Source organism: Ahaetulla prasina, chromosome 2 (genome assembly GCF_028640845.1).
Source record: "Ahaetulla prasina isolate Xishuangbanna chromosome 2, ASM2864084v1, whole genome shotgun sequence".
Lineage (NCBI taxonomy): Eukaryota > Metazoa > Chordata > Lepidosauria > Squamata > Colubridae > Ahaetulla > Ahaetulla prasina.
Genome location: NC_080540.1, coordinates 21,885,704 through 21,905,762, shown reverse-complemented (window position 1 = coordinate 21,905,762; position 20,059 = coordinate 21,885,704). Strand labels below are relative to the sequence as shown.

The following is a 20,059-nucleotide window of genomic DNA, read 5'->3' as shown; positions in this document are numbered from 1 at the left end:
GCAAATCCCTTTCTCCCCTCAGCATCTCTTCCTCCATCCCAAATACTGGGTGGGGGGGGAGGTTAAAATGGGTTGGGGAGTAAAATAAACAAAACTCTACTTTTGGGGACTGTGAATATACAAGCTGAACTTTAGAAAGGTGACAAGAAAGAAAGCTGAGATGGCATCCTATAGAGTAGCAAGGAAGGAGTAAAGGGCAAAAAAGATACCTCGGCCGCTGATCAAGGAAGCCATGTTAGCTCAGTTTAAGCTACGTCCTACACCCCCTGCCATTATTTTCTGCTCATATCACAACAGGGAATAGTCGTTACATTCCTTCATGCTAGGGACATGTAAAATAAATAGTATTTTTTTCCTCAAACCTTATTCTTCAATCTCAGGATAAAAAAGGTGAGTGAAAATTGGTGCGGGAAAAAAATGGGGTTATTTATGTGGGTCGGGGTCACATTTGAGAATCAACGTTCACCTCTCCTTCTCATCTCTTTTTAACTAGCAAAAAAGAATGGCCGGCGAAGAGAGGAGTAGAAAGGCAAGCCTAGCGTCTCTTGGAAGCAGATTGTGTGTGTGTGTGTGTGTGTGTGTGTGTGTGTGTGTGTGTGTGTGTGTGTGTGATGAGACAATTCAGGGCCTAATGACACTATCAAGGCAGCTACATGCCATTAAAGTAACAGCCCAGAATCGGGCCTGGGAAGTTGGTTGCCTCGAAAGAGGGGTCTCTTGCGTACGTGCCGTCTTCATTGCTGCGGTAGAAAACAAGGAAGGGATCTGATTTGCCAAAGAAATCCTTCTTGTCCAGCTTGTTGGCACACAACTGCATGGTGACAATGTCCTAGAAGGAAAAGGCGACATCAGAAATGGAAGCGGAAGCAAAGAGGAGGAGGCCATCAAAAATAATTAACTATAGGAGTGGAAAACTACCCACAAGAAATAAGCCCACCGTTTCAAACTTTTTCTTTTCTTTTTTACTAACGGACACTCAAAATATATATATATGTGGAAACATGGGAGAAAATCTGGGTTAGAAATGTTAAGTTTACACAAGCACAGAATTTAAGGGAAAATTTTTATAAGATGTTTTATAGATGGCACTTAGATCCCAAAAAATTATCATGTATGTATCCTGATATCCAAGCGAAATGTTGGAGGTATGGTTGTGATGATGCTACATATTTTCATATTTGGTGGACTTGCAAGAAAATTAAGGCCTTTTGGATAAGAATTTGGTGGATTATTCAAAATGTACTGAAGAAGAAGATAAAGTTCCTGCCGCAATTTTTTCTTTTGGGAATTATAACGGATTATACAGGGATTGAGACTAAATTGATTCTGAATTTAATAACAGCAGCAAGACTGTTGATTGGACAATACTGGAAGAAAGAAGAGGTACCTACAATAGAAGAATGGATATTGAAAGTCATTAATTTGGCTGAGATGGCTAAAATCTCAGCTTTTTTAAAAGACAATACGCAGGAAAGATATTTAATTGAATGGAAAAAATGGATTGATTATTTACAAAATAGATATCAGATTAAGAAATATCAGACTGCCTTTGAATAATTAGGAAGTATTATTTTATGTAATGGGGAGGGGGTTGGGAGATGAAAAGATTTGGATGAGGTTAATTGGATTTGAAGGGAAAAATTTTACTCTATGTTTGATTTATGTATAACAATACCTTGTGATTGACCCGGGAAGCCGGGGGGGGGGGGGAAGGGATGGGGGAAGGGGGTTTTCTGGGAGGGAGGGGGAAAAAAAGGGGGGGGAAATGTTTTTGTTTTTTTAAAACTTTTTCAATTAAAAAAATAATAATATATATATATATGTAAACACAAAAGAGCCATTTCTGATTTGATTGCATTTACTAAAAAAATTTTTTACTATATGATTTGTTCATGTTCTTTCCCTGAGGAACATGAATAGCTTACAGATGGTTTCCAGCATCTCTGGTCTAGGCTGTTTTTAGAGTCAGTCCAGGGTTTTTTTGTGTGTGTATGTGTGTGTGCTATTATACCTCTGAGAATCAACTTCCATTCAAAACTGCTACTGACAAAATTTCACAATGGCCCTTTTAAGATTAAGTAGTTCAAGTGGCTGAGTTTCAGTGCTGAAATTTGTCAGGACTGGATGAATTGAAAACGTTCTCATCCACAGATGAGTTCTTCCATACTTTCCCATACTTGAAGAGCGCATTCTCCACTCATCCATCCCTATATTTCTCTCTTTTCTTCTCTCTTTCCTTCTCTCCCTCTCTCTCTTTCTCTTCCCTCCTTCTGTATCTCTCTCACACACAGCCATGTTGAGGCAGCAGGAAGCATAGCAGAACTGGGGGCAGGGAAGTGTATTCCCTGCCATAATGGCATAAAATTAACTGTCCCCATATTTGATTTCTATCTTGAATCTATACCTCTGTTTTGGCCTGCTGCCAAAAAATAGCAACGTAATCTGGGGTATACAGGGCATATTAAACAAAGCTTTTGCTGTTCTGGGGCTGCCACAAAGAAGAGTTGGTCAACCTATTCTCCAAAGCACTTTGAAGGCAGGACAAGAAACAATGGATGAAAATTAATCAAGGAGAGCACTAAGAAGAAGTTTCCTGATAGTGAGTACAATTAGTCAGTGGAACGACTTGCTTCTAGAACAGGGGTGGGTTTCAAATCCCGTTGTTACCGGTTTGCTTGTGGGTGTTTGCTCGTGTGCGCACAGCAACTTCTGCGCAGAAGCGTCTGGGCGGGTGAGAGAGCCTGCCACTGCCGCTACAGTTCACCCAAACCGAGGTGAACCAGTAGCAACCCACCACTGCTCCAGATGTTGTGAGTACTCTATCACTGGAGGTTTTTAAGAAGAGACTCTTCAGCCATTTGTTTGAATTGGTACAGGGTCTCCTGCTTGAGCAGGAGGCTTGGACTAGAAGACCTCCGCCAGTCCCTTCCATTATTTTGCATCATGGTACAAGTTCATTAATTCAACTTTAATTTAAATGCTTTAAAAATTGCTAAGCCTTATTAAGATTTGGGGTTCCTATATGAAATCCTGAAAGATTTTGGCTAAAAAGGTTGAAAAGTCACGAGGTTTGAAGAGAGAACACCAAAATCTGTGCCATTTTAAAAATAGGTAATTTTATTTTCGGTATCTACACTACGGATTATTGAATTACATGAATAGTGAGAGTTATGGTTGGGTATCTTCCTCCCCTGTTTTCTGGCAATTCACACCATGCCATTCAAAAGTCAAGTATGGTCCTAGATTCGGCAAAGGTTGTTTGTCCTTCTTCTTAATTGGACATCGGTGTAAAAGAGTTCACCTTGGTTGCTCTCTAAGCTTGGTTATATTTCCTGAGATATTTCATTACTCAAACTAGATCAGGGGTCTCCAACCTTGGGAACTGTACGACTTGTGGACTTCAACTCCCAGAATTCCTGCTGGCTGAGGAATTCTGGGAGTTGAAGTCCACAAGTCGTACAGTTCCCAAGGTTGGAGACCCGTAAACTAGATAACATCATCAGTGCTAGTAGTGATAAGTAGTGACCTCGTTTGGGAAATGAAACGTCTTCAAGGAAACAACCAAGCTCAGAGAGCACCAAGGACCCCTCAGTTCAAGCCTGAGCTACAAATATTCTCCTTTATTGGTGCCCCACTCATTTTACTCATGTTCCACTATGCACGAGGTGGTGGGAGGGAAGGTGTTCCCAACTTTCGCCCCCAAGATGAGAGAGAGAACAAGCCACTCACCCGACAATTGCTGAGCTCTTCAGCAGACAGCACTATGGCACCACATTTCTTTCCTGGAACTCCCCTAAATGTGATAAAAACTCAAGGTTAGGGTGGGAACAGTCCGTTCTTGGTGCTACAAAGGAGTTGCTCGTGCTGGCATTAATGGAACCAATATGGCAGCGTAGGATAGATGTGTGGACAGGAACGCAAATGAGAAAGATGAAATACTATCACCAATACACGCCCAGGAGGAAGTCAGCAGCCATGCACAGGGACCAGTTAGGGTTTCGTAGTAAAGCAACGTCCCCAAACCTGAACCTCTCATATGTGTTGAGCTTCAGCTCCCAATCATTTCATGTGCTGTGCAGGCAGAGGATTATGGGAGCTGAAACCCTCCTTTCTGGTGGCACCCAAGGCAGAGAACACAGTGAGATAGATAGCAAGATACCATAGCTAGCTAGCTACCTGGAATGATAGACAGACAGATAGTCAGAGATAGATAGATAGATGATAGATAGATAGATAGATAGATAGATAGATAGATAGATAGATAGATAGATAGATAGATAGATAGATAGATAAGCAGGGAAATATAGCTATAGCTAGACAGATAGATGATAGAGACAGAAATAGAGCTAGCTAGCTAGCTAAACAGACAGATAGACATAGACATAGACATAGATAGACAGACAGACAGACAGACAGATAGATAGATAGATAGATAGATAGATAGATAGATAGATAGATAGATAGATAGATAGATAGATAGGCAGGCAGGCAGGCAGGCAGATATAGATATAAATAGACAGAATGATAGATAGAGACAGAGCTAGAGCTAGATAGAGCTAGCTAGCTAAACAGACAGACATAAACAGACATAGACATATGATAGGTAAATAGATAGATAGACAGATGATAGATAGATAGATAGGCAGGCAGGCAGATAGCCAGGTATAGATATAGATAGACAGATAGATGATAGAGACAGAGATAGAAATAGATAGATCGAGCTAGCTAGCTTGCTAGCTAAACAGACAGGTAGGCATAGACATAAATGATAGATAGATAGATAGATAGATAGATAGATAGATAGATAGATAGATAGATAGACAGACAGACAGACAGACAGAGATAGACAGATGATAGAGATAGCTAGATAGACAAGATATAGATGAGAGATAGACAGAGATAGACAGGTGATAGATGATATATATAGATAGATGAAAGATAGACAGACAGATGGATGTTAGATACAGAAATAGATTAACAGTTAGTAATACACATAAACAAAGCTTGGAAATGGTTAAAAGCAAGATAAACAGTAATGACGGAGAAAACCCAATGTGTGGCTTCTGTATTGCAGGCATTGCTTTGTAAGAGGGATGGGTAACCTTCAGCCCCTTTTCTGCAGCCTCCACAGAACCCTAAAACTCTGCTGCCTAGATTGGGTGGCAAACAACAGACTTCCTATCACTTTTGATTGGAAGATGAAACAAAGCAGTTAAGTGAAGCCTCCAGTAGGCTTCCTTCTCTGTGTGAAGCTGAAGAGAAGGAAGACAAGCTTGTGGTTATCCATCATCAACACCACCATCGTCTTTTATATTCCCCATTTTTCTTGTTAGAATGATGTGCTAATAATCATAACAGCCATATAGCAGCTCCCTTGCTTTATAGCGTGCCTATTAGAAATTACTGGACCCTGAATCCAAAGTTAGCCGAGCGGAGAAGATGAGCAATAAACAAAAATTAAATACCTGAACTGCAAGAGGCCATCGGGTGGGATAATAATATTGAAGGGAATTGTACTCCCCTCCCCACCCATTATATTACAGTGATGTGATTCTTATTTTCCTGGCACGGATGGTTACCCTGAATAGCTTCCTTCAGTCAGAAAGCATAAATGCCAACTAAACAGCATAGGAATAGATTCCCCTCAGTTGGAGATCAGAGTGAAGGAGCAATCGGGGGTGGGTGGGTCTGTTTCCTAATTCCCACGGTAGCAAGATGTCAGGTCCCAAGAACGCCAGGTGGAGTTTATTTTATTTATTTTATTTATTTATTTTATTTGTCACAACGGTATATATAAGCATAAGCATGAAAATAACTATACGACATATAAGCATATATATAAGTATAAGCATAAAATAATTATACGGGTTGGATACGATCAAGGGGAACATTAGAACAGGAACGGTAGGCACGTTGGTGCTCTTATGCACACCCCTTACAGACCTTTTAGGAATGGGGTGAGGTCAATAGTAGATAGTTTTTGGTTAAAGCTTTGGGGATTTTGGGAAGAGACCACAGAGTTGCTTTGATTGTTCTTCACCGACAGACAGAAACTTGCCAGACTAAAGCAACTGTGTGCAGAGCTATAGCTACATTCTGGGATGTCAACTCTGAAGCCAGCCTGACCGAAGCCATCTTGGAGGCTTCAATGCTGCCACAATGGTGCTGAGGGATGGGTGGGTGGGGGGAGAGGAAATAGAGAAAGCTGTGGTTTTGTAGCCAAAACAAAATAGTTTCCCCTATCAACCAAGGACATTCCCATAGGTGGCTGAGCACAGGAGGAGTGAAGTTTCCAAGCGACCGGACAGCACCTTGATTGGACCATGTGACAGATTGCTTGGGAAAAGGGGGAAAACTTTTACTTTTAATTGGATGAAAACCGCCGGAATCTTTAGAGTCGGTTTTCACCAGCTTGTGCCAATATGATATATCCAATAAACTTCTTCTTTGAGGAAATTGTTTACCTCAGAGTTCTGCTTGCTATGGGTGTATTACTTGGAACCCTGACATAGGAACTGCTAGTTTCAACCCTCTCCCTGCCAACCAAATTTTTCAAGCTCTGCTGCCTCTTTGCCCTCCTGGGAATCCAGACTACATTCCACCACACAAGGCGACTGCGGTGTATCACAACCATTTTAAGGGGGCAGCAGCATACTTTGTCAGAAGGAATTAGTCTCTGATGGAGAAGCAGGTCCCCAGGGGTGGGCTTCAAAAATTTTAGCAAGGGGTTCTCTGCCCGGTTGCTGGGTGGCCGTAGTGGGGGTGGCCTAGTCGGCCTCCTGCACCACTGTGGGGGGAGGCGTTTTTGCCCTCCCCAGGCTCCGGAGGCTTTCCTCGAGCCTCAGGGGGGCAAAAACAGTCTCCCCAGCCCCTTTCCCGCCTTCCTGAACTTCTGGTAGCCCTGTTTTTCGCCCTCCCCAAGCCTCCTTGCGTGCCCTACACTTACCTGCATCCAAAACAGGCTGCTTGGGGACTCCTGGGAGGGGCGGGTGGGAAGGGCCAGCCAGGAATGGGATTTGGGGTGTTTTGAAGAAGAAGATTAAGTTTCAACTGCAATTTTTCCTTTTAGGGATTACGATGGATTATACAGTAACTGATACTAAATTGATACTGAACTTGATAACAGCAGCAAGATTACTGATTGGACAGTACTGGAAGAAAAAAGAACTACCTATGATAGAAGAATGGATATTGAAAGTTTCTAATTTGGCGGAGATGGCCAAAATCTCAGCCTTTTTGAAAGATAATACTCGAGAAAAATATTTAAACGAATGGAAGAAATGGATTGACTATATTCAAAATAGATATCAGACTAAGAGATATCAGACTGCCTTTGAATGAAGGACGTAATTTTTGATTTTAAAGGAGGAAGTCAGGATATGCGAAAGAGAAGGATTAAAATTGTGTTAGACTTTAAAAATTTAATGTATGAATGTTAGGTTTTTGAACTATACCTTGTGTTTGTTCCGGGAAGTCTGGGGGGGAGGGGTTTTTTTGAGGGAGTGGGGAGGGAGGGGGGAGGGGGGGAGAATTTTTTTTTTTGGTAAAACTTTTCAAATAATAATAATAAAAAAAGGAATGGGATTTGGGGGTCCTCTGAACTGCACAGAATCTTAGGAAGCGGTTCTCCCGAACCCCTGCGAACCCCCAGCAGTCTACCCCTACCTCCAGCTTTGTCCTTGCTGCCAGGTGGAAAACCCCAGAAGTTCCTACAAGTCTTTCCCCCCCAAAGCTGAAGGACTGCTGATGTCACGTCTTGCTGATGTTATTTGGGATGAGTTTAATTCTGTGGCTCTCGAGGACGTGGACAGGTTGCTGGGGAGGTTGCATGCAACTACATGTTTACTGGACCCGTGTCCTTCCTGGTTAGTGCTGGCTGCTCAGGAAGTGACAAGAGGCTGGCTCCAGGGGATTATAAATGCTTCTTTGTTGGAAGGGGTTTTCCCCGCCGCCTTGAAAGAGGCGGTGGTGAGACCCCTCCTCAAGAAGCCTTCCCTGGACCCAGCTATTTTGGGAAATTATCGTCCAGTCTCCAACCTTCGCTTTGTGGCGAAGGTTGTAGAGAGTGTGGTTGCATGGCAGCTCCCCCAGCACCTGGAGGAAACTGTCTATCTAGACCTGTTCCAGTCCGGCTTCCGACCCGGTTATAGCACGGAGACGGCTTTGGTCGCGTTGGTGGATGACCTCTGGAGGGGCAGGGACAGGGGTTGCTCCTCTGCCTTGGTCCTATTAGACCTCTCAGCGGCTTTTGATACCATCGACCCTGGTATCCTGCTGCGCCGGTTGGAGGGATTGGGAGTGGGGGGCACCATTTATCGGTGGTTCTCCTCCTATCTCTCTGACCGGTCGCAGACGGTGTTGACAGGGGGGCAGAGGTCGTCCTCGAGGCGCCTCACTTGTGGGGTGCCTCAGGGGTCGATTCTCTCGCCTACCCTGTTCAACATCTATATGAAGCCGCTGGGTGAGGTCATCAGTGGTTTCGGGGTGAGTTATCATCTGTACGCTGACGATACTCAGCTGTACCTTTCCACCCTGGACCACCCCAACGAAGCGGTCGAAGTGCTGTCCCGGTGCCTGGAAGCTGTACGGGTCTGGATGGGGAGAAACAGACTCAAGCTCAATCCCTCCAAGACGGAGTGGCTGTGGATGCCGGCACCCCGGTACAGTCAGCTGCATCCGCAGCTGACTGTTGGGGGCGAGTTAGTGGCCCCAAAGGAGGTGGTTCGCAACTTGGGCGTCCTCCTGGATGGACGGCTGTCCTTTGATGAACATCTGGCAGCCGTCTCCAGGAGGGCCTTTTACCAAGTTCGCTTGGTCCGCCAGTTGCGTCCCTTCCTTGACCGGGATGCCTTATGCACGGTCACTCATGCTCTGGTTACATCTAGGTTGGATTACTGCAATGCTCTCTACATGGGGCTGCCCTTGAGGTGCACCCGGAGGCTACAGTTAGTCCAGAATGCGGCTGCGCGAGTGGTAATGGGAGCCGCTCGTGGCTCCCACGTAACACCACTGCTCCGTAGCCTGCACTGGCTTCCTTCTGAAGCACGAAGCTGAAGCCTGAAGATGACAAATGAGACTTCGTCGAAACGTCGCCAAGACACTTCCAATTTTACACGGGAGAAAACCCGAATAACCAAAGACCTACATACAAACACCCGCGAAAACCTCAGAAAACAAATATATATATATATATATATATATATATATATATATATATATATATATATATATATATATATATATTTCATGATATATTTTCTTTTTTTACTATGACAATGTTTATGTATACTGTTGTGACAAAATTAAATAAATAAAAAAAAGTCCCTCCTCCTCCCCCCCACTTGGCTGCCCTCCCACACCAGAGAGCTGAGTTCCTTTTTATTCAGGCTGCCAACTAATGAGATATTTTAATCAGAAGAGCTGAACTGATTAAGCAATTACATGGCTGTTGTTTTTAAAGTGTTTCTCTTCCTGAGGTCCTCAGATCTTTGCTGTAACCTGAATGGAACAAAGAAGAGTGAAGCCATTGACCTTTTTGGAACTTGAAATTGTCTGTTTCTGATTTCTACAACCTGGGGGGGTGGTTTCCAAATCCGTAGGGGCTCCAAGGAATCTTAGCCAAACCCCAGAATTTTCAGGCAGAATTTCAACATCCTGGAAGAATGAAGACACTGCTTCATCCATCTTTCTTCTTTCCTTCCTTCCTTCCTTCCTTCCTTCCTTCCTTCCTTCCTTCCTTCCTTCCTTCCTTCCTTCCTTCCTTCCTTTCTTTTTCCTTTCTTTTCTTCCCTCCCTCCCTCCTTCCTTCCTTTCTCTTTCTTTCTTTTTTTTCTCTCTCTCTCCCTCCTTCTGTTCTGTTGGAGAATAAAGGCTGCTTAACTGTATTAAAACATCTGAGACAAAAAGACATACAAACTGTTCAAATCCCACTTCAGGTCGTCCTCGATTTATGACCATAAACGAGCCTGGGATTATTGTTGTAAATCGTGCAATTCATTAAGCAGGTCAGCAGATGACGGACTTGATTTTACAACTTTTTCATGGAGGTCATTAAGTGAACCCATTGTCCCCAATGGATGTTTTTTTTTTTTTTGCTAGAAACTGGAAATAAACTCCAGTTCCCAGCAAAAAACAACAACAACATTGTAAGTCGCAGTCATGTGACCACGGGCCACTTCAAATGGCCACAATATGGGCCACATTGAGAGAAGGCCCAGCCATCAGAACTTTGAATCTGAATCTGTGTCATAAGTATCATTTTTGGAGTCCATCATAACTTCAACTGGTCCTAAGATGAGGATTACCTGTAGTACTCTGAATTATAGAATCACAATTGGGAAGGACAACAGCCATCTAGCTCAACCTCTTGCTCAGTGGAAGCGCCATGATTGAAAGCTGTTATGGTGACAATATCACCAGTTGCTGCTCTAGTTTCCAAGGTGAAATAGAAAATCAAAGTTGCTCCTACAAAGGGATTGCATAGAACAGGGGTCTCCAACCTTGGTCCCTTTAAGACTTGTGGACTTCAACTCCCAGAGTCCCTCAGCCAAGCTGGCTGAGGAACTCTGGGTGTTGAAGTCCACAAGTCATAAAGGGACCAAGGTTGGAGACCCCTGGCATAGAAGGAAACGGCTGTATGAAGGAGAGTGCCTTCACACACTGAGCCAGATGAATCAATAGAATCATAGAGTTGGAATGTCCTTGAGAGGCCATCCAGGCCAACCTCCCACTCAGTGCCAAATAGGGGTTCTGGGTGCTGCTCACTGAGATTGGTTGTTTTCCGTTGAAGACGTTTCATTATTCAAACAAGGGAACATCATCAGTGCTAGGAGGGAGTGGGGCTTGCTCTCAATTGATATACTAGAGTAGGGGGTGTCATGTCGTCATCACATGACATTTCGGGACTTTTTCCCCCTTCGCTAAACCAGGCGTGGGCGTGGCCAGCACATGAGGCATCCAGCCACGGGCTGGGAGTTTGATAGCCCTGTTCTAGAGCAGGGGTCTCCAACCTTGGCAACTTTAAGCCTGGCGGACTTCAACTCCCAGAACCCCCCAGCCAGCTTTGCTGGCTGGGGGGTTCTGGGAGTTGAAGTCCGCCAGGCTTAAAGTTGCCAAGGTTGGAGACCCCTGTTCTAGAGGCATACCCTATCAGTGTTAGTGAGAGAGGTCTTGTTGGTTTTTTGGTTGACCTGTTTAGTGTTGGCTTGTTTGGCAGGTCTTTGATTGGGGCATTGGTCGCTTCTTGATTATGATGTTAGTCTTGGTGTTAATCTATGCTCATCTGGGTATTGATTGCTGACGGGGAGATGTTTGGGTTTTTTTGCTGCCTTTTTGGCTTACTGGTTATCTCTTTTGCACAATATGTAGATGTTGTTTAAGGCTATGTGTCCGTTGATGGCTGATTTGTCAAAGTGTCAGAACAAAAATTTGGTGATAGTTTGTGAGACAGAGAAACAATGGCCTTGTGAGCTTGGTCCTCCAAAGCTCTTCTTCCCAAACTCATAATTTTGATTTTAACCTTCTGGCCATAATGCATTCACAGCATTAGAACAGAGATGCCTCCAGATCACCATCATCCAGGTTCCCCCAAAAACCTTGCCAGATACCCCCTGACCATGACTTACGTAAGGTTCCGTTCCAGGCGACCTCTTTGGGAGCCGATGATCTCCCCCAAGGCCACAAAGGCCTGGCCTAAGAAGTCCTGTGGATGAGACCAAGAGAAAGAAGGAAAGGTGAATCCTGAGACATGACCTAGCAGGAAGAGAGGGGAGGGGAAGGGAGGGGAGGGGAGAGGAGAGGAGAGGAAAGGAAAGGAAAGGAAGGGAAGGGAAGGGAAGGGAAGGGAGAGGAGAGGAGAGGAGAGGAGAGGAGAGGAAAGGGAAGGAAAAGGAAAAGGAAAAGGAAAAGGAAAAGGAAAAGGAAAAGGAAAAGGCAAGGCAAGGCAAGGCAAGGCAAGGGCAGCTTCCCAGCAAGTCAAAGATTTGATCATCCATTGTTCAGTTCGGGATGGTGATATCTCCAGTGTGCTGCATTGACTGCAATGTGATTGTCCTGGGCAGGGCCTAGGTTCTCCAAAAGCTTCAGGATGAGCAGAGACAGCATTAGCTGAAGATGTGGCCTTACCTCCCTAAACTGAGTAGACCTCCAAGACAGCAGGGAGGAGGTCATCCAATATTTAAGAAGCCAAATGCTCTGCATGGTTCAGTTTCAATGGGGCTTGCTTGGAATGTCTTCAGGTACTATTTGCCCGAACTCAGACTACATATGCAAGTCTCCCACGTTCCTGGGTTAGTGCAGCACATTAAGTCACATGAAGATCTGAACCATGGTTCAATATGGATCAATCCTATCATGTTTTAGAAATGCATCCACCAGGGTTTAACCTGGCTAAATGGGCTGTGAAAACCTAACCTTTGAACAGACATCTCTTCCCCCATTCCTTAGAGTGGTTTAGTCTTCTCCCCTTTGCTCTCCAGTCAGGTCTAGTCCAACCAGATAGTGCCACGGGATCCCTAGAGGGCTACACACCACTTACCTTCTATAGGTCAGGTTGGATAAAGCAGCATGTAAAAAAAAGGACAGTGGGGTTAGTGGCTTCTCAGCCCACCTCAGCTGAGAAAGCTCTCTTCTGGTTTATATACAGATCACAGTATAATGTCATGTCCTACAGCAGAGCAGAGATCCATCAGTGGTGTTTATTATTTATCTAGATATGTGAGAATGCACAAAGGAAGAGGTGCCTTCCCCAGGGACTTTGGTCTGCAGGGGTCTCCAACCTTGGCAACTTTAAGACTTGTGGACTTCAACTCCCAGAATTCCACAAGACAACTGGCTGAGGAAAGCTGGCTGAGGAATTCTGGGAGTTGAAGTCCAGAAGTCTTAAAGTTGTTAGGGTTGGAGACCCCTCGTCTAAAGGGAAACAACAGAGGAGATGGAGAGGCAAGGGGTCAAGAGGAGGAAAAATGTGTGATTCAGTCATTCATTCCATTCACTTTAGTTAGGTTATAGCTTGGAATGAATGAATGAATGAATGAATGAATTCAGTTTGCCTTAGTGAAACTATAGCTCAGGGGTGTTAAACTCAATTTCATTGAGGGCTGCATCAGGGTTGTGTCTGAGCTGGGGGGAGGCAGTGGCATGGCCAGGGTGGGTGTGGCCAGCTTGACATCACTCTTGTCGGGGGTGCCAGTGGTGGCCCAACCGCTCTGCCAGTGAAAACGGGCTCCCAATCTCCGTTTTGGGCTGGGACGGCCTCCTGCAACCCTCTGCCAGCGAAAACATAGCCTCAATTTTTGCTGGCAGAGGCCACACAAGGCCAGTCCTTCCAGGTTTCCAGGGCAGTCCCATGGGCCAAATTTAAGCATCAGGGCGGATTTGGCCAGCAGGCCTTGAGTTTGACACCCCTGACACTAAGGGGTACTAATTTTCTTAGCAAAAGGAGAACATCGCAAGATTTGAAGGTCATGACAAAAGTGGCTTTAAAAAACTGTCAGTGGAGATAATCATAAGAGGTAACCAGAAAAGGATGAAGTTTAGGAAGAGAAGCTGAAATATACTATGGACATCCGGGCCCTTTAATTTGCAACTCCCAAGCGTTGGGTTAATGTTCTCATGTTTGCTTAGTTATGAGATTAAAAATACAAATTCAAAAATGAATTTAACTGAAACCATTGGTCTGGTTCTTCTCCATGTATTCTTTGTATTTCTTTGTCCTGGCTCCTACCACTGCAGGTACTGAATCTTCTGGAGAAGTGTCAGAAGGGGTTCACCATTACCCGAAAGGGCATGGCCAAAAACTGATGGAACAGTTGTTCGTTTGGAAACATTAAGGGTGGCCATGGGAGCAGAAGGGATATGGATGAAGAACTGCTCCATGTGTATCCCATGGATGAAGAACTGCATGTTTATTCTTAAAACCACATCCAACTCGTTATATTTTTTTTTTAAAAAGGCAGATCAGAACTTACATTGTTGAAATTTGACATCAAAATGGCTGAACTTTGTTGGGGTTGGGAAACAGCCAGCTAGGTGAGAAGGTCAAGCAGGGAACTAGCCTTGAGTCTTCGCGCAGCCTCAAGAGATTTATGGCTGAGCACCCTTAAGTTACACAGAACCTTATTTGTTTCTTCCCAAGGGAAGGCAAGCAGTCTGGAGAGATTCTTGTACTATAGGTGGAGCCAGGGGTGAAATCCAGCAGGTTCTGACAGGTTCTGGAGAACCTGTCGTAGTGGAAACTTTGAGTAGTTTGGAGAACCAGCAAATACCACCTCTGGCTGGCCCCCGAGTGGGGTAGGAATGGAGATTTTACAATATCATTCCCCCAGGAGTGGGGTGGGAATGGGGATTTTGCAATATCCTTCCCCTGCCACGCCTACCAAGCCACGCCCACAGAACAGGTAGTAAAAAAATTTGGATTTCATCACTGGATGGAGCACAATAAAGTAAACTTGTACCTTTCATGTCCGGAACTGGTTGCTTGGTGCCTGACAACTGGCAAGTTAGAAAATGTGTGTGTGTGTGTGTGTGTGTGTGTGTGTGTGATAGATTTGCAATCACTGTTCTAGAAACACACGCCAGTTGTCTCTTTAAGGAATAAGTTTTAAAAAGATAATTCTTTTCTTCCTACTTTTGACTACTGTTGACTTTCTGCCCTAATTTCCGCTACGGTAATCAGTTAACATAGATCCCAACTGAAAAAAGAAAAACCCCACATGGATTTACAGTACTGGAAATTCCCCCATGAATGTCCAGTTTGAAGTGTAGGGCAAGCAACCATGATACTCACACTCTTGGGCAGGTTGCACGTCTTGGAATCCACATTGTAACTGGAAAAACATAAGGAAAATGCATTATCCTTTGGCCATTTGGTGCTTCCCAAAATTTAGCTGCTGCCAGAGACAGGAGCAACAAGGTCTAGTATCTGTACAGGAGATAAGCCAAGGAAATAAATAAATAAAAAAAAAACAAGGAAGGTGGGGTACGGGAAGAAGGAGAAAAGAGCAGAAGCAACTCACACATCGAAACGCAGGTTCTGCTTTTCCTCAAAATAATAGTCAAGTACAAACTTGCGAACAAAGTCAGGGTTCAGTGTGTTATCAATCACCTCTGTGCGGCCAAACTGGGGAGCAGAAAGGCAAAGGCAGGCGGTTAATAAGGAAACAGCTCCTTATTCATATCCCCCCATTTGCAGGCTAGGTAAACCCCATAGTTAGACAACCGGCTGCCACAGTCAGAAGAGGTTGGGAAAAAGGAGAGGGATGGCTAGATGCTGGCCTTCAACTTGCCCATCCTCTTCAGCTCCAGTGGAGCATCCTACCCCATCTCCTTTGCTCAAATAGGATTCGGTTGGCTTCCTTTGCCTCATGCAAGGGACCATTTCTCATTTCTGGTTGCATGAAAGTTGACCGGTTTCCTCCCCCATCCTCCTAATCCAAGGATTAAGGTCCCAAAACATTAATCACCAGAGAAGAGAGAGAGGGAAAGGACATATGTCCTGGAAGGCTCTGTATAACACAGACCGGGATGATAAGGCTTTGGATGAAACCGTGGCCACGTGGCCCACAGAGAGCAAGGCTATGATTTGCAGAAGTGATAGCTGCTCTTGTAGCAGGGAAGGTATTTATCTGTTAGGAGCCAAAGAAATTATCTGCTAGGCAAAAGCTGTAAAAAAAAAAAAAGAAAGGAATTATCTGCTCGGTGGCAAAGAAGGCACGTTGGTCTCATCTCCCACTTCAGTCGACAATTTAAAATCAGCACTTCCGTCGAAGGGCTTTGGGCTGTTGTGTTTATGAGCTATATTTTCCCACCCAGCTTCGGACAGTAGACACCTTACATTTCGTTCTTGACTTGCTCGTTTAGATTGCAGTGACTGATAGTATGGAAAATGTTCTGACACTGACTGTTTTTCTTTTATAATAATGAAACCAGATCTCCAGGTTTTAACCCTAGAACCCCCTAAATATTGTGGGCAATGGGCTAGAATTGCTAGGGGAGTGGGGGGGGGCAGTTGGAAGGCAGATTAGTAGACCATAGAGAGGCCCTGGACAAAGAGGTCCTGGCAAGGATCCACCCAATCAGAACTCAGGAAGTCTATCAATAAGATATGCCAGAAAGATTTGGCCGACCACAGCCGGATAAAACACATGCATCCGTGTTAGATGGGGAGGGGAATGTAACATCTCACCTCTCGCCATTCCTTGTCTGTAGTTTCTTGGATGTAAACGATCACCACTGTAAGAACAAGGAAAACATTCAGTGGAAGTTGCATATGCTTCAAGCCCTCCTTGACGTGGTCCCTGTTGCTACATGTTTTTAGTTTTACACATGCAAATGAACCCATTCCTTTCATATCACACTCACAATGCACTTTTTGGGTGTCTCAATATCCCCCCCTTCGCTGATACAGGCTGCTATTTCTAATAAAAATGCTGTTTTGGAGGAGAGAATTTGGAGTGGGGAAAGGAGGGAAAAAGGAAGTTTAAATTCTTTTTCTCGGAGCTGTCCTGCAGGAATAACAACAACAACAACAACAACAACAGAAATAGAACAACTATGGCAAAAAGAAGCAAATATAATAGACGCCTAGGCCAGGTTCTGACCAGTTCTGGAGAACGGGTAGTGGAAATTTTGAGTAGTTCGGAGAACTGGTAAATTCTTGCTGTGAACCACCATCCGGTCTGTGTTTTTTCTTTTTCTTTTGTCGTAGTCGAAACATGTGTTGTTTCTCTCCAGTGTTAAATGTTAATTAAGCTCACACATAATGTTTTCCTTTCTGAGTCAAGATCTCTGTAAAGTTTGCATCATATAGATGGGAAAAGGGTGCTATTCAGTAATAAACAGCATGAAAAGATTTGAGGCTGAATGTGAAACATTTCTAAGGCTGGAGAAACCTATTTTTAAAAGCAAATGAGCTGCTGCCAGTCAGCCTAGATAATATTGCGCCAAAAACCAATGATTTAATTCAGTAATAAGTAGTGTTAAATGTTCCCAAAGTACATGGCACTGATTGGCTAGCACGAGTGAGATTTATTTTACTTATTAGATATATCCACTGCCACAATCTTATGACTCTCAGCTATTTACAAGGGGAAACATCCATAATAAAAAAGTGCAATAGAAATAATTATCCTATAATTATAGAATTGGTTATAATCATCTAACAGATGTTTAAAATTATCTTAAAAACGAGAGCACATAAACCGTTCTACCGTGTTATCTTAAGCATTTAATAGAACTACTGGAATAGCTTGGGTTTAGCTCGCTTCTGAAGGACCAAAAAGGTTGGAGCAAGTCTGATTTCTGGTGATAAAAGTATTTTATAACAAGAGGTTGTAATGGAGAGGCATCCTCTAGCCTTAATTCTATAATCTCTTAGTAGTGGGGGACCACCAAAAGTTTTCTCCCCCAATTGCTGTTATCAGACAGATCCTATTATGCTGGTTGAAGGAGCTGTCCTGCAGGAATAACAACAACAACAACAACAACAACAGAAACAGAACAACTATGGCAAAAAGAAGCAAATATAATAGGCGCCTAGGCCAGGTTCTGACCAGTTCTGGAGAACGGGTAGTGGAAATTTTGAGTAGTTCGGAGAACTGGTAAATACCTCTGACTCCCATCTATTCTCTGCCTCCCGAGTCCCAGCTGATCGGGAGGAAATGGGGATTTTGCAGTAATCTTCCCCTGGAGTGGGAAGGGAATGGAGATTTTACAGCTTCCTTCCCCTGGAGTGGGGTGGGAATGGAGATTTTACAGTATCCTTCTCCTGCCACGCCCACCAAGCCACGCCACGCCCACAGAACCGGGAGTAAAAAAATTTGAATCCCACCACTGGGGCAATCCCAAAACAACTGGAGCACCACTTGAATTTGTCCATCGGCATTGACAAATTTATCATCAGTCAATTGCAAAAGGCAGCTTTATTTGGTACAGCTTACATCCTGTGACGATACCTTTAACGCTATCAAACATCCACATCTGCCTACCTCTGGTCTTCGGAAAGGACTCGATAGGTAGAGAAAAATGCCAAATCCAGTCTGAACATCTGGCTGACTGTGCAAAGAACTATAATAATACTAATAATCTGAGGAGCTTTTTCATCCCGATGAGACTGGCCTGTCCCATTTGTTCCAGCAGAAGAGGGCCTGCTTTGGATCTCGTCTGCCAAAATTTTTTAGCTAGCAGAGTCTGGGAGATGAGCTTTTTCTGATGTGGCCCCTTCCCTTTGCAGTACTCTCTGGCTGGAGGTGAGGTTGGCCCAGCGATGAAATTTGTTACTACCGGTTCTGTGAGCATGGCTTGGTGGGGTGGGCGTGGCCAACTTTTTTTTTTAACTTTTAAAAGCATTTTTGGCAGAAGAGGTTGTAGAAAAATGTTTTTAAAAGACACTGATGATCAGGCAACTCAGCTGGGATCACCAGAGAAGCCTTTTAAAAGCATTTTTTTATAGCCTCTTCAGCCGAAGAGGTTATAGAAAAAGATGCTTTGAAAGGGTTCTGACGATCCCAGATGAGTTGCCTGATCGCCAGAACCTTTTAAAAGCATTTTTTACAGCCTTTTCGGCCGAAGAGGTTATAGAAAAAATGCTTTTAAAAGGTTCTGACTATCCCAGCTGAGCCGCGTGATCATCAGAGGCTTTTTCTTAACTTTTAAAAGCATTTTTTCGGCCGAAGAAAAAATGCTTTTAAAAGTAAAACAAAAAACAAAAAACCTCTGATGATCGCTCGGCTCAGCTAGGCATGGGCTGGGGTGGGGCCAGGGATTTTTGCTACCGGTTCTCCGAACCACCCACCACCATCGCTACCAGATCGGGTGATCCGGTCTGAACTGGGAGCATTTCACCCCGGGTTGGCCCCCACAGTCCTGGCTTTCCAGAAGACCCTGAAAATGTGACTCTGCAGGCTGGCTTGGAGGCTGGATACAGACCTCTATGCTGATGGTGGCTGACAGGGTAAGAAAGACGATTTCCGCCCCCATGCCACCTGTCCTCTAGCTCAGGGGTCTCCAACCTTGGTCCCTTTAAGACTTGTGGACTTCAACTCCCAGAGTCCCTCAGCCAGCAAAGCTCTGGGAGCTTTGCTTCAGCTCTGGGAGTTGAAGTCCACAAGTCTTAAAGGGACCAAGGTTGGAGACCTCTGCTCTAGCTCTTAGTCTTTAATTTTTCTTAATTGTTTTGTATTCTTTTTCTACAGGTAGTCCTCGACTTACAACAGTTTGTTCAGTGACTGTTCAAAGTTACAACGGCACTGGAAAATGGAACTTATGACTGTTTTTCACAGTTACGACCTTTGAAGCCTCCCCATGATCACGTGATCAAAATTCAAATGCTCATCAACTGGTTCTTACTTATGATCATTGCTGTGCCCTAAGGTCATGGGATCACCTTTTGTGACTTCCCCCAAGCAAAGTCAATGGGGAAATCAGGCTCATTTAACAACCGGGTTACTAACTTATCAACTGCAGTGATTCACTTAACAACCGTGGCATGAAAGATCGAAAAATGGGGAAAACTCACTTAACAAATGTCTCACTTAACAACAGAAATGTTGGGCTCAATTGCGGTCGTAAGTTGAGGACTACCTGTATTGTGCTGTAAGCCACCCAGAGTTGCTGTAATGGTAAGATGCGTGACATATAAATATAAATAATATAATATATTAATTTTTATTTTCTACTCAACTTCCAGTAGCTCTGCATACTCCAGTATCATTGTGCCAAACCACTTGCAGCTTCATAATTTATAGATTACATCGCAAATTCACTTCCCCTCTAGAGGAGTTTTGCCATGGTTTAAAATGGTTTATCATTGTATCTGAGTATGAACTATAAATAAACATGCCAAAGTAATTTTTTAAAAAGGCCACAGCACAAGCATCCAGACTAAGACTTAAGGAGACTAAATACATAAGGAGAAGTCTGAAATTCTGCAATTATGTCTCTGTTGACATATATCAGGCAGGGGTGAAATGTAAAATTTGTTACTACTGGTTCTGTGGCGTGGCTTGGTGGGGGGGGTAATGGGACTGGGTGGGCATGGCCAACTTTTTTTTTTTTTACTTTT

The 20,059-nt window shown here is 44.0% G+C and overlaps 1 protein-coding gene across 1 annotated transcript in view; it reads right to left on the bottom strand.

Annotated features, from left to right (window-relative positions):
* The window catches only part of CPNE9 (copine family member 9), a 69,618-nt gene that overhangs the window by 25,152 nt on the left and 24,407 nt on the right, over positions 1–20,059 (bottom strand). The window contains exons 3-9 of the mRNA XM_058169300.1: positions 16,184–16,230; positions 15,015–15,118; positions 14,786–14,825; positions 14,644–14,646; positions 11,625–11,701; positions 3,730–3,793; positions 726–829 (exon numbers count right to left, since the gene is read on the bottom strand). Coding sequence (XP_058025283.1) covers positions 726–829; positions 3,730–3,793; positions 11,625–11,701; positions 14,644–14,646; positions 14,786–14,825; positions 15,015–15,118; positions 16,184–16,230 — 439 coding nt within the window. The remainder of the gene's footprint in view (positions 1–725; positions 830–3,729; positions 3,794–11,624; positions 11,702–14,643; positions 14,647–14,785; positions 14,826–15,014; positions 15,119–16,183; positions 16,231–20,059) is intronic.